At 39.4% G+C, this 14,970-nt stretch overlaps 1 protein-coding gene across 8 annotated transcripts in view; it reads right to left on the reverse strand.

Moving 5' to 3' along the window:
* Positions 1 to 8,048, reverse strand: part of ELAVL2 (ELAV like RNA binding protein 2) — a 65,588-nt gene extending 57,540 nt beyond the window's left edge. For 4 of the 8 annotated variants that reach the window (XM_077816473.1, XM_077816472.1, XM_077816469.1 and 1 more), the window contains exons 1-2: positions 7,977 to 8,048; positions 5,269 to 5,512 (exon numbers count right to left, since the gene is read on the reverse strand). In XM_077816473.1, coding sequence (XP_077672599.1) covers positions 5,269 to 5,512; positions 7,977 to 8,048 — 316 coding nt within the window. Of the gene's footprint in view, positions 1 to 5,268; positions 5,513 to 7,951 lie in introns of those variants that run through there. The other 4 variants (XM_077816471.1, XM_077816470.1, XM_077816467.1 and 1 more) reach the window with 3 other exon arrangements.
* Positions 8,049 to 14,970: the final 6,922 nt, after the last annotated feature.

Consider the following 14,970-nt stretch of genomic DNA (forward strand, 5'->3'; position numbering starts at 1 on the left):
CTCCAATGGACAGTGCTATTCAAAGAGATTCCTATCTGATGCTCACAAAGTGGGACACACATGGACAATCACTAAAAACAGATACCTAACATGCCAATACGGACATTCGCTACTGCCTGGTACTTTGCACACAAGATCTCCACTAAAAAAGAAATTTCAAATTCTTAAAAGAAACTATTATAGCACCACAGTTTTAACAAGATGCACAGAGCAGAAATAGATCATTCATTAAGTGTCCAACAGACAAGTGCTCTTTCAGCACTAGAAAGATGTAAAATGCTAGTTCCTGTAGCTCTGTGGCCTTTTGTTTTACTGAAGTGCCAGTTAAACAGCACCCACTAAAGCAGAGTAACAACAATGAAGTCTACATGGAGACATTATGGTGAATATATGTGGATGCAAGATTTAGCAGGAAGGGGCAAGGAAAAAAAAACATCCCAAAAGATACCGCTTATGCAGATTTTAAGCTTATATCCCCCCCCTACTTGCACTCCTTTTCTCTTGCTCCCCCAAAATCCTTCCTCGTGTAGACAAGCCCTAAGTCTAGCCTCACCCCTTTGTGCCTTCCATTGGTATTCTAAGGGTTTCCTAACTGTGGACTCATCTGGACTTTGTGACCCACACAATTTGATGGTGACCAGTTGGATTGGGACGTACACAGGGCCTAATCTCGTTCAGTCATAGCTTGTAGTAAAGTTTAAGCCTTTGTGCCTCGAGGACCTGCCTACTTTTAAGGCACTAAAGTCTCAAATTTTCCCCTGAAATTCCAGCTGTATGACCCCAATGAATTTAGTGTTTAACTTTGGCAGAGTTTAGCAAGAAGTGAGCCCACCAAAACATTAAAAGCCTTTCACCCTAATTAATGTATTTCTTGTAACAAATACCTTGCTTAATATTTTAACTACCTATGGTGGGAATACATGGAAAGCTCACAGAATACATATGAAGCTAGCATATAGCACAGCTGAAAAAAGCGGGGGTCTGTGGGAAACGGGTGGAGGTATTTACTAGCCAAGAAGAAGAGTACAACAGGACTGCAATAAATACTGTACCTCAAATGGAAGGCCGTTTGAGTGAAAATACATTTCATTTTTATTTTAGGTCCAAATGGCTTATGTGCAAAAAGTGTGGTTTTCACCAGTAAACCTACCAAGACCAAGACTGTGTACTGTAAACAAGATTCATCAAGATTATCTCCCCTTGGAGCATTCATTCTCTTCTTAAAAAAAGAGATTGAATTCCCCACTTTACACAGCCCCTCCCTTTCACTACTTGGGTACATCTGGTATATGGCTGCTGTCAATTCTCTCAGGACATTCCAAGCAAGAATCATTAGCGCAGCAGTGAGGGACAGTCAGGATTCCTAACTGGGGACTCTGCCTACTTATTTGAATAAGAGGTCCATCCCACCACCCAGCCCAGCCTGCCTAGTTTACACAGGAGTGAAGTTCCCGTGCCTATGCAGGAACAGTAGCTTATAAATTGGGGATTTATGCAATTCTATGGCTGCGAAATTTAAAACATTGTTTCTAGTCCATATACCAGTGGAGATCAGCGTTCCCTCTAATTTTTTATGTCCATGTGTGACACATAACCTTCATATTGGTGCATATAACAAAATTCACGTGGTGGGGGTAGGGCCAAGGGGTTCGGAGTGTGGAAGGGGGCTGCGGTACAGAGAGAGGACTCCCCCGAGCAGCTCGGGGCCAGGGAAGAGGTGCCTCTCCCCTGGTCATGGCAAGTCTGTGCTAGGGGGAGAGGCATCTCTCCCCGCTGCAGCCCTAAGCAGGTCTTAATAGGCAGCTGCACAGCCACGCAACTTAGAGGGAACTTCGGTGGAGATAGCACTGAACTCAAATGAGCATGCAGCAATCCATGCCTGTTTTCTCTGCACAGAGCCTGAAGTAACTAAAATGTTAATAGCCCCATTCATATTTCAGTGCTCCATGGACTCAGCCATTCTGTAGCTGTAGAAATTTGGCATTTTTCCAATATATCACAAAACTCAGTATTTCTGACATGGAGTTTGTCAGCATCCCGCTGCAGCAAAATGACATTTACTATTTTCTTGCCCAGACCTTACTGCTGCCACATCTTGTCATGGACTTAGACTTTACGGTCAGAAGGTACCATCATGATAATGTAGTCTGACCTCCTGCACATTGCAGGCTACAGAACTTCACCCACCCACTCCTGTGACAGACCCATAACCTCTGGGTGAGTTACTGAAGTCCTCAAATCATGACTTAGACTTCAAGTTACAGAGAATCCAACGACTAGTTTAAACCTGCAAGTGATCCATGCCCATGCTGCTGAGGAAGGCAAACCTCTACCCCCCACCCACACACACACACAGGGTATCTGCCAATCTAATCTGGGACATTCTTTTCTGACCCCAAATACTGGTATCAGTTAGATCCTGAGTATGTTAGGCCAACCAGCCAGACACTGGGAAAGAATTCTCTGTAGTAACTCAGAGCCCTCCCCATTTAATGTCTCATGACCCACCCTTGGAGATATTTACTGCTAGCAGTCAGATTGGCTACAATGGCAAGTAGTCGGTCTCATTATACTAGCTCCTCCATAAACTTATTGAGTTCAGTCTTGAAGACACAAAGTTTTTTGCCCACTCTGCTCCCCTTGGAAGGCTGTTCTAGAACTTCATTCCTCTGATTATAAACCTTCACCTAATTTCAAGCCTCAAATCGTTGATGGCCAGTTTCTATCCTCAGGGATTCCCAGTAAAAGAGAAGTTAATTGACTTCCAGTGCACATTTCCTTAACTTCTCCATGGAGCTAGGCAACAGGAGGTCAAGGACCTGAATGTTAGACTCCAGCTTGCAGCCAGGGAGGAGTAAGGGAGCTAGAATAGGCTGGCCAACCAGGCCGACTCGAGAAAAGCAGCAGCAACAGCTGCCCAAAAGTGATGAGCGGCTGAAGCTCCCCTTTCCCTGGAACACATGAAGGAGGGAGGGGAAAGTCAGACCACCTGGGAAACTCTGTAGGATCCAACACCGGGGAAATGGAGCAAAGCTGCCGGGAGCACAAAGCGGAGAAAGAACAGTCCTCTTTTTGAGGAGACTTTTTTAAAAAAAAATCTGATTAGTATTTTGAACTATAGTCTTAGCGGCATGTATGTGGGGAGGAAGGAAGGGAATTGCAGGATGGTATTTCACAGCCCTAGAATAAATTAACGTTGTCATGGAATTGGGTCCATTATGCAGATTAGTCATACAGCTCACATGGGGTCTGTTATAGTCAGTCAGAACTAGGCTGGAGGAAGGCAAGCCCAGCTGCAGTAGGGATGGTGCTATAGGCAGACGCATAGGTACAGTGTGATGCTGGGAGAACCCACTTTTCCCACAACAGCTTCTGGCTGGCTGCCAGGAACCACCAGTTCCCCACTCCAGCAGCAGCTGGAGCACGGCTGCTGTTGGGTCGAACGCCTGCAGAGATCCATGCCATTGGAACAGCATAGTCAGGAAGGAGAGAACACAATCAGTGCAAATGGCACCTGGCCAACTCTCAGCGAAGGTGTGTGGATTCCTTTCCCATATGTTTATCCTCTAGGCCTCAGCCTGACATCCCCATCACTACTTCATCCTACTTCAGCCACAGCTAGGTACTCGTGTCCCTAAAGCTAACTTTCAGAATAAAACTGGGCTCTCTAAACTGGGACCTCTGCCTTTCTACTCCAAAATGCTGCTCTGTGAGTTCTTAATTATTAGAGCTGGTTTAAAAAACAAAACAAAACAAAAAACACAAACACTGAGAAAGTTTGCCAAAAATTTGAATTTGGGCCAAAAAGAAGAGTCTTGATTTGAAAAATTTCTGCCAGCTTTACTGGTTACATTAGAGAAGCCTCCCCTCTCAAATCAATGTCAGCAAATGGAGGTTGGGACCTTACGGAGAGTTCTCTTTAAAAAAACACAAAACATTCAAGACATCAAGAGCCCCATCTGTAAGTGTACTAGAAATATGTAACTGGAAAAAAATGATTTAGCCGGCAATCACTTTAAAAAGCTGGATGTGGAATACTCAAAAATCTTTATGCAAACAAATAGGCAATTCCTTGAGAACCAGAAAGTTAGTTTTATACACATAAGGAACTTCATCTAAAAATGTTAACTCTAGCTAAAGCTTTCCTACAGCCATTAACTGGTTCAATGCAGTCTAAATACTTCTAATTTTGCATACATTTTGACAGCTGTCAAAGAGAATGGGATGAGAGCAAACAAACTTTGCAATACAGCTTTGTTTTGTTACTTAAATATAGGCACACATATCCACCCAACGGTCTGCTTAAAACAGGGGTTCTCAAACTGGTGGGCCATGACCCCTCAAGGGATCACAAGATGATTATATGGGGGGTCATGAGCTCAGCTCCAGGGAACTGACAGCCCTGAGTCCCCATTACATTAAATTAAATACCCCGCCCCTATTTTTAATTTACATGGGGGGGGGCACACTCAGGCTTGCTGTGTGAAAGGGGTCACCAATACACAAGGTTTGAAAACCACTGGCTTAAAAATACTTGGAAAGTTAATAACCAGGTGTATGGCTTTTAATGTCTTCATCCTGGATATGGGTGACCTGTGCAACAGAACTGTTCAACCTATGCTAAACAAAAAGTTAAATGAAAAATGTTCCTCTCAGCCTTCAGTTCACACTATTTGCAACATCTCTCATCCAGAACAGACAGATAGCATGTATCAAGGCAATATTTCTCATGCGGCTTCCAAGATTTATTTTCCACCCAAGAGACTGTAGCGAGTATGGCTGAACAAGGATCCCACCCACTCTTCTCCCCACTGAAAAATAAGCAGCTTCAGATTTAATTTATCTTATTGGGCAGGGGGGAAAGGGAGAGCTAAGTTGTGCTGTTCCACCTGCCGGGCTTAGTGCAAACCAAAATTCCAACGGAGTTTATCAAAAATACCCCACAAGTCAATGATGTGCAGTTATTTATTCTTTTCACATCTCAATATCCTTTCCAAAAGCCTTTAATGTCTATCTCAGAAAGCATTCAAAGGCCCCGTTAGCATTTATATTGCTCATCTACCAACTTGGATGAAATGCAAATAGAAAGCATTAAAAATCTTCATAAGTGAGAATACAGCACAGCTAGTATCTTCAACCTAGCAATATACGTATCTGCTTCTTCCATCTGAATCCCATAATGGACAACAGCTGAATGTTATGCAAAATGCTGGTTCAGAGAGCATATTGCGTGTATGTGCATATGCAAAAATTACAGTTCCAACGTACCTGTTATTTTGTCTCTTACAAGCTTGCAGGACTCTATCTCCCCAATGCTTCCAAACAGACTCTTCAGCTCTTCTTGTGTCATGTTTTGAGGAAGGTAGTTGACTATTAAATTGGTCTTGCTGTCCTCTGTGTTCCCAGTGTCAACTGGCGATGAGCAGTTGTTGTTTATGGTGGTTGGACCATTGGCTGTGTTATTGCAAGTTGGTCCATTAGACAGTTGTGTTTCCATGGCAGCAATTACCTGCTAAAAAGAAAGAAAATAAGAACTGTCAGAATTCATATTGCATGATCTATTAGAGATTCCAGCCAAGAATTTAAAGACGTGTCATTATGCACAAGAGGTTATTTCCAGGCTTCCAATAATGCCTCTACAAAAAGGAATTTTTAATAGTTATGCAGTAAGATGTTTAGAAATGTAAAAGCAAATAAGGTTGTTGCTAAGATATTTACTAAGGGTACTTCTAGAAAGCAGCAAATTAAACCACAGAAAAAAACTTAATTTTACTACACATAGAAGCAATCCGCCTTTCAAGTACAGGAATTATTATATCAACAACACATTTTAACCAGTTACTAAACACTAACATTGATAACATTGTTAACAGTTTACAACTGAGCACCAAAATAGTACGGGATGCACTTTTAAAAAACAGCATGTACTCTTTTGGTTACTTTTCCAGTACTAAAAACAAGTTTAACAATTATTCTAAGACTACTTCTGATGAACATTGGAAGAAAACACAATTAATAATCCCTGATTTAAAGGCGTTTTAGAGAGACAATGGAAATGTTGGGATGGAAACGGGAACTCTTCTTCCTTGATGATCTAAGGCCATTTTCTTCCACACCACTGTTGGTCAGTAATAGCTTTTAAATAGCACTCAGCATTCCAATAGGCGGATACCTACTGTCCCCCTTCTCCCTACCTCTCAGCTCCCCCACTCCAGAAAAAAATAAAATACGTGGCTTAGTACTTACTGTACTTATTTTACTCATAAATGAGTGATGATACAGACTTTTATTTCACCCCAAATAACTGTATGGACAACTCACAGATGCAGAAGAGGTCATTAAAGAGTCAACGCTTGCCTAGATGATACCAGAGATCTATTCCAATTAAGTGGGAGATCAGATATCCACTGCACGGTAACTATTGGCAAGACAACTTTTTAATGGCAGCCACTGTATCCAAGACTTAACTATTCTATCCATTTACAGAACTAGCTACCCAGGACAGTTTCCAATTCTAAATACAATGTAAAATTTGGTCAGGTTTATTATCTAATAAAATATAGGTTCCAACATTAAAAAAAAAAGACAACCCTAAGCATAAATTACAGAACATTTTCAGAAAAGTAATTAGTGCTCAAATCTAACTTTATGCTGGTTTCAAAGAGGACAGGTCTCACACAAAAACCTTATCTAATAAATCTGGAGTTTAAGTAGCCATATTCTCTTATGAAGTCAATTGTTTTCAAAGCTTGTAAATTTGATTTTAAGTGAGCAAGTGTCTTCAAAGTAGGAGATTTAAAGCCCCATGAAACAGTTGTGGGGTTTGTTTTTGTTTTTTGTTTTTTAAATAGGTTACAAGTAGGACAACTCCTGAGGATATTTACAAGATGTGTAGAAATAGTGGGTTGCCCAGGAGGTTGCATTTGGTGCAAAAGAGCAAGCAGTAGTTATGTATATTAAAAACATTTCTTTCCATTAAAAAAATGGATCCAGTTCCACAGAACTGAGCTCCCACTAAAGCAGCAACGTTTTCTTCCCTCCTGACAAACTCCTGTGGGTTAACCTGGTCCTGGCACTGTATTAAAAACAAGCCTGTGTCAAAAGACAAGCACGTAGCTGAGGCCAATTAAAACAAAATTACTATTCAAATGTTAGTATATCTGGTGGAGCGGGGTAAGCCACAAATGCTGCATTCTGACTGAAGCTCACTGGGTTTGCGTTTAAATTTTGAAGTGTTCACTGATCGAAATTAGCAAGGACAAACAAACAATCCTCACTTAATTGCACTTTTTATTTTTATGTTCAGGAGGCAAGAATGAGATCCTAAGCCAACATTCAAGTGAACAGCTGCAGTAGCCTGGATACACTGAAATTACAGCATTTCTCAGCTATAGGACCATCTGCTCTGAATCAAGTGATACTAATATGTTATATTTTACAAATAACGCATATTCCATTGATAGGTTCAACAAGTGTTCACAGAATATCAAGCAAGTCTTTGAGCAGTTACTAAGTATTTTTTCCAGCCAGAAAAAATAGTTTTAAAGGTAATTTACAATTTTAAAACAACTTTTAGAGTAGGAATTGTAAATAACTTTAAAAAAATTAGTAACCAAAAAAATACACAGTGTACAGGTTTTAAAGATTACTGTAATTTAGTATTCAGACCATACCAAAACAGTTTTACTACAATTCTACTCTTCAGTTATTCACTGGGATATTTTAAATCTGTACAAAAAAGCTATTTGTAATTAGAAAGAAATTCAGTGCGGTTTAAATTTCTACAGATCACCATGTTAAAAAGAAGAGTTATCATAATACACTGTTCTGGGCCCTGACAAAATAGAGATACAGCCTGCAAACTATATTGAAACATGAAAGAATATACAGTAGAGATTTAAGTGTTTGGTATGGCCTCAGCACTATTTTAACATGTTAAAAAGTAGCCTACAGAATTTAAGAAAAATCCCACAGACCCCAGTCCAAGGCTCTGCTGCCCACGAACCACTTCTAAGCAGAGAAGCCACATCACACAGTCTGACTGCCATGTTAGTTTGGAGTTGCCGTCTGCAATATGGACACAAAAAGTACCGTATGTTAGATTAGCAAGATAATGCAACAAATCAGTTTGTACAAATTTACAGTAATTGTATTTATATTCCAAGCACGTCCATGCAGTGTGGTTTAATTGAATTTGAGGCAATTCCAATCTAATCTTTCCAAACTTTGTTAAACATTTTTTTTCTTACATGAATTGTGTTTTTAGAAACAAAAACAGCCTAATTTAAAGGTAGTACAAACTAGTTACCTCTGCACCTAGCCTGGAAACTACCTTAAAACCACACCATGTCTAAAAGGAACCACACCACCACACGATTTTTTTAAAATCCTGTAACAAGGAAGGGAGAAGGAGGGAAACACAAATGAATCTAGTTTCAATTAGAAGGTACGGTGGTCATGTACTCTTTATTTTTTAAAAAAAAAGCTCCATTTACACATCCATCCCACCCATGAAAGTCACAAGACAAGCCAACACTGTGCTCCGCTAGAATCTAGTCTATTCTTAACCCTGGAACTTCACATTAAAAAAAGTGAGTTAAAATTACGTACAGAAGCTTTGCTGCTTCAGTTCAGCGTGGATTTACTTACAATAGCCCTATTGAAACGGTTAGTATACATAGATAAAGCAGGTTTCAGAGTAGCAGCCGTGTTAGTCTGTATCCGCAAAAAGAAAAGGAGTACTTGTGGCACCTTACAGACTAACCAATTTATTTGAGCATAAGCTTTCGTGAGCTACAGATCACTTCATCGAATGCATGCTCAAATAAATTGGTTAGTCTCTAACATTCCTATTTACTGGTCCAATTATTCCAGTTGAAAAATGCTGACCGGCTCTGCTGCTGCTTTCCCTAAAAAGAAAAGGAGTACTTGTGGCACCTTAGAGACTAACCAATTTATTTGAGCATGCATTCGATGAAGTGATCTGTAGCTCACGAAAGCTTATGCTCAAATAAATTGGTTAGTCTGTAAGGTGCCACAAGTACTCCTTTTCTTTTTAGGGAAAGCAGCAGCAGAGCCGGTCAGCATTTTTCAACTGGAATAATTGGACCAGTAAATAGGAATGTTAGAGAGTATTATTGTCCCCAAGCATAACTGAATTTTTTTAAATATGCAAATTGCAAAACCCAGCAGGAGTTGAAATTAGCAATGCTAGGAAGCCACAGACATAGGTAATGGACCATTTATAACTTATTACTACTTGCCCAGATATTAAATACAGCCACAATATTGGCATTAAACCAAAGTAGGAGACCGCTGTCTCTTTGCCACAACTTTGGCTGTGCTAATCTAGCCCAACTTCTTTACTCTATTCATATTTGTTAACAGCATACATAAATCCAAAGATTGTTTAACCCAGCCACAGCCATAAGCAATTCAGCTTTTGGAAGGTTGTTTTCTGCACAAAATTTAGAACACGAGGCTACTTAATTTTTTAAGTAACCCATGACAGAGGAATTCTGATTTTCCTTTATTTCAGGTATAACTTAAAGCTCATAGTCTGAGTTGTACCGGTAGTAAATATTTAGTGTTCCAATTTAGAAGCAACACCTGTATCTTCATATCAATTACAGGTTTAATAAATCTTTGAAGAGACCATTTGAGACACTGTCTCTAGTCTTCTCAATCCAAAGAGGATACTACATAATTCAATCTACCATGCTGTAAATCCTACCCTACAATGACCCATTTGCAGACTGAAGGGCAAGTTAAAAGAATAGTCACATGCACAAGAAATGCTCAATGTAATTCTCAGCATACATGCTCCAGTTGGTCCAGACAAATCTGATCAAGTAGTCTTGAAGGACATAGTTGTGTCATGTCATATCCTGATTTACAATAGCTTGTGTTCCGCTGCCCTGAAGTTCTAAAAAGCTCACTAAGTTTACACAGTTGCGTCACAGAAGCAGGAAACTTTAGGATCTCATCACTTCTAAAGATGACTTCACATGCAAAGAGTTTTACTTTGACAATAGAAAAAAAAGTTACACATTTCAAGTGGTCCCTCTTCAGACTAGTTCGCTTAACACATGCTTTCTTTGATGGCAGAGATGCATTACATAGGAGTCTCACATGACTATCACTGGGCAATCCTTTATGCTAGCCAATAATTGAATTACCGAAACAGTTTCTCAAAGACAGATTTTGCTCTGCCACCTGTTTTACAAATTTCACTCGTTACCACCAACCCTATTACACAGACCGCTCCAAATCTCAAGTTTCCTGGAAGAATAAATCAAGATTAGCCTTTGCAAAGCCACCAACTTTAATGTGTTTTTAAAACTCTATTAAATTCTGGTTAGAGAAATAGCTTTTAGTTACATTTTATTGACTAATGATTTCCTCTCAGCTCTTCCATATCAACAACATAATTAGAAAAGTTTCAGAGTAGCAACTGTGTTAGTCTGTATTCAGAAAAAGAAAAAGGGAGTACTTGTGGCACCACAGAGAAGAACAAATTTATTTGAGCATAAGCTTTCGTGAGCTACAGCTCACTCCATCGGATGCATTCAATGAAGTGAGCTGTAGCTCACGAAAGCTTATGCTCAAATAAGTTTGTTCCTCTCTATGGTGCCACAAGTACTCTTTTTTTTTTTACATCTACCAATGTGATATATGCCATCATGTGCCAGCAATGCCCCTCTGCCATGTACATTGGTCAAACTGGACAGTCTCTACGTAAAAGAATAAATGGACACAAATCAGATGTCAAGAATTATAATATTCAAAAACCAGTTGGAGAACACTTCAATTTCTTTGGTCACTCGATTACAGACCTAAAAGTTGCAATTCTTCAACAAAAAAATCTTCCAAAACAGACTCCAATGAGAGACTGCTGAATTGGAATTAATTTGCAAACTGGATACAATTAACTTAGGCTTGAATAGAGACTGGGAGTGGATGAGTCATTACACAAAGTAAAACTATTTCCCCTTGTTTATTCCCCACCCCCCATTTATCCTCAGACGTTCTTGTCAACTGCTGGAAATGGCCCACCTCGATCGCCGCTACAAGAGGTTCTTCCCCCCCCCGCTCTCCTGCTGGTAATAGCTCACCTTAAGTGATCACTCTCCTTACAGTGTGTATGGTAACACCCACTGTTTCATGTTCTCTATGTATATAAATCTCCCGCTGTATTTTCCACTGAATGCATCCGATGAGGTGAGCTGTAGCTCACGAAAGCTTATGCTCAGATAAATTTGTTAGTCTCTAAGGTGCCACAAGTACTCCTTTTCTTTTTGCATAATTAGAAATGTTAACTCCCATTTTGAAACTGACTAGACTAACCATTTCTTTAATAAAATTTCTTTCAAGTTTTACTCCAGCCCCCAGATTCCCTTTGGGAAAGGTCTTTGGTTTTCTATCATCTTCTAAAATATCTTCTCTCCCCGACTGCTGTGTAAGAGACCCGCAGAAACTAACTGATCAGGGGAAAACCAGTAATGCAGACTATGCAAAAGGGACAAACACTATCTTCTATGTCTCCCCTAAACTATTCATAATCAGGAAGGGTGGATTTTTTTTTTAAATATACCACAGTCAGGTTTATTTTAAATAAACCTATTTTAAATTAAATTTGAAATTATGATCCCCTATGCTAAAGGCACAAGTTTACTGTAACCTATTTAATTCATTTAAGTTAAATTAATATAGAATAGTCATGCAGTCCAATTTGTTGCCAATGGTTTAAAGACAAATGTCAGATAACTAGATAAGTGGTCAAAGTCACTAGCTAAATACCAGGAACCAGAGTTTGTTGAAGTGCTAACACAACTTTCAACAGTAATAGCCTCATCTGCAGGTGCAGAGAGAATATTTTCTTCAATTTCAGTTTATTCAGCTAGTTCAGTTCAATGACTAGTTCATTCAAAGCTGAGAAAGCAACTGAAAGTTGAAAAAGCAGGAAAGTTTCTCTCCCAATTTATGAATAAAAAATTAGATCTGACAGGTTGAGACCTTTTAGTTCTAAAGTCCTAAAGCACACAATGACCAGAAGGAATCAGTACAATTCACTTGTATTAAATTAAAAAGAAATCACTCTGTTTTAAAATACAAACATATTTTGATCAACTTTTTTTTAATGTATCCAGCACATTTCACGTAGCTCTATTTCACTGAAACAATTTTGAAGTGTGTGTGCGCATTTTTAATGGAATTCCAATTTCCATCCAAATATAGCCTGACGGGGTCACAAAAAATAATTAAATAAGAAATGCATCCTTATTTTTAACATAAGAAGGATAATGTAAAAATTAAGAAGACGAATGATTAGCTATAACTGTTTAAATAAAGTACATATAGATATAGTGTGTCATCCTGATTCACAAAAAGGGAGTACCAAATTATTCTCAAATAGCTGGTATAACCTCTCACTTTACAGAAATTAAAAAGTACAAATATAAAACAAGATTAAAATCAAGATTTTCTGCTAAGATTTAAACCATAATTAAAATTGGTGAATTACTGTACTTTGATTCAAATCAATCCACCCTTTAATCAGTTCCATTAAACAAAACCTTTGAGATCCTTCAAAAACAGTATCTAATATTAAGGACTTGGCTGAAACTCAATCCAGGTGATGCCAGTAGAATGAGACATGCAACCAGAAGAGACGGCAAAGATGTCAGTCCATAGGAGTTAGGATATTCAACCACCATTAGTAATCTGAATTTACAAGCTTGGGAGCAGTCTGGCTAGACCAAAAGCCAACTCTACATCATGTCGGAGCAATGGTCAAAAGGGTATTTTACAACTTACCCCAGACAGATAGGTACATCTTTTCTTTTGAATACAGATTTTAATATCTGTGCTGAAATAGGGCATCCTATCAATATGTAACACCTGTACTTTAGGACCTGCACTAGTTAAACACTGCTCCTCTGGATGCACATTTAGATATTGGATTTTTGACCTATAAAATCCAAAATGGTCCGAGACCAGCCTACCTGAAAGCACGCCTCTCACTCACTCAGTGATACGCTACCACAACAACATTAGCCAGCCAAGACTACACTGGATTCTGCCTTGACAGAGATCATGGGTATCTGGTAGGGTGCTCTCCATAATGACCCAGGAGATCTGAAAGCTGACCCACTCTTGGTCTATAAATAACCCAGATTTCCTGACCTTCAGGATACATTGTAGGGCCCATTTGTTCCATCTGGCCTCTGAAGACAGATACGGGGATTGGAGGCATAAACCAGTGTAAATATCCCCTTTTGGCTAATGTTATACTGGGTAGGAGAAGAGAGGACATGACTGCACTGCATTTTGTTTTATAATATAAAGTGATTGGCAAAGTGATCAGAGCCTGAGTATGGGGCACTTATTTCCTTTTCAATTTGGATAAAATAAAATAAAATAAAAAGGTACATTAAAAAAAACAAAAAAACAAAAAAAACACAAACACACACCAGGTCCTTACTACAGTTTAAGCCCAGATGGACAGCATCTCTTCCCTTCTGACTTATTTTAGACTACCACCATTGCCAACTCTGGTGGTAGTCTAAAGGCAAAATATGGCCGTGAAAGTTTACTAGCACGGGCACAAGATCTGCTGGCATGCCCTTTGCTAGGACTTAAATAAATAAATAAATAAAGCGTACTTGCAAAGTAGAGCAAAGTGCCTAGCACTAGATTTTCATCAAGCTGCCACATGTTTGTTAAAAGTACAACTTTGTCTTGTGCTCTTCCTTTGTAAATCAGTCTTCGAGGACATTATTAAAAAGAAAGGAGCCCTTCACGTCAATACTCAAATGAAGACAAATCAGGAAAGACACAAATACTGGTAATTCTAATCCTTCAAAAGCACAGAAATCGAAGCAAAAATATTTAATGGTGTTCTAAATCCTGGGTCCTTTGTGATATTGCAGATGCACGCATTTGTTTGTGCCGGTCTATGAAACCCATTAGGGAAATGGGATGGGAATTCAGCCTATGCAAGGAATACTATGGGAAGGGTTCTTTAAAAAGATTCTTTGCGGATACAGGCATATAGGAACAGGGCAAGGAATCTCTCAGAACCAGGAGCCTTGACCCTCAAGTCATGGAAACAAGGGCTGGTAGTGAAGGAAAGACCAAGAAAATCAGGGGGATGGAGGAGTGTGCAATTCCTTTAAAAGGAAGGACCTCCCAAGATAGGCACGGTCCAAATATTCTCCATGCACCAGCAAACCTGCCTGGGAGGAAGTGACCCACTTGTGCTAAGCAGACAGAATTATCTCTCACATCTTATCAAGTATGTGGATGGCAGATATGACAACTATAGCAATATAAAAGGTAGGTAGCCCTAGGTTATCAATCATGCTCAATGGGAGGTTTGCGAGGAACTTATTTAAGGAAAGAGTATCAAAATCATAACTGAGCAGCAGCCTATGGTTTTGGTATCCACCAATTCCAGTGAGGCAGAGTAATATAGGAAACAGCTCTTGTAAGTTTTACTGGGCTACGTGCCTCATGTCCAGGATCTTTATGGTTGTTTCTTCGGGACCCAAGGTAGAATGTCCTTATTCCCCGCCCCGCCCCCCAACCCCAACTATACAATGAGGGAAATTTACAATCTGTGTATGAGGATAGCCTGTAGAAAAGAGGTAAGTATGTGTTATTTTTATTGTCACCCACATGTGCTCACCACGTCAATAAACAAAAATCTCGAAAGTATTTGGGCCCCTTAAAATCAAGGCATTACACAACCACAAACAAGAAGGACACAAGGGTAGGGAAAAGGTAAAAAATGCTGTCAGTACGTGCATGTTGCAAACAAAATAAATCATTTTTTTTTCTTCATTTGTAGGTTTTGCTGCATAGATGGAGTTTTAGGAAGATCTGAATGGGGTAAAGGTGGTGGCTAGATAGAGCATTCCAGGTACGAGCTTAGAAGAAAATGGAGACAGCAGACTACCAGTGTAAAAG

This window comes from Eretmochelys imbricata, chromosome 5 (assembly GCF_965152235.1).
Source record: "Eretmochelys imbricata isolate rEreImb1 chromosome 5, rEreImb1.hap1, whole genome shotgun sequence".
NCBI classification, from domain to species: domain Eukaryota; kingdom Metazoa; phylum Chordata; order Testudines; family Cheloniidae; genus Eretmochelys; species Eretmochelys imbricata.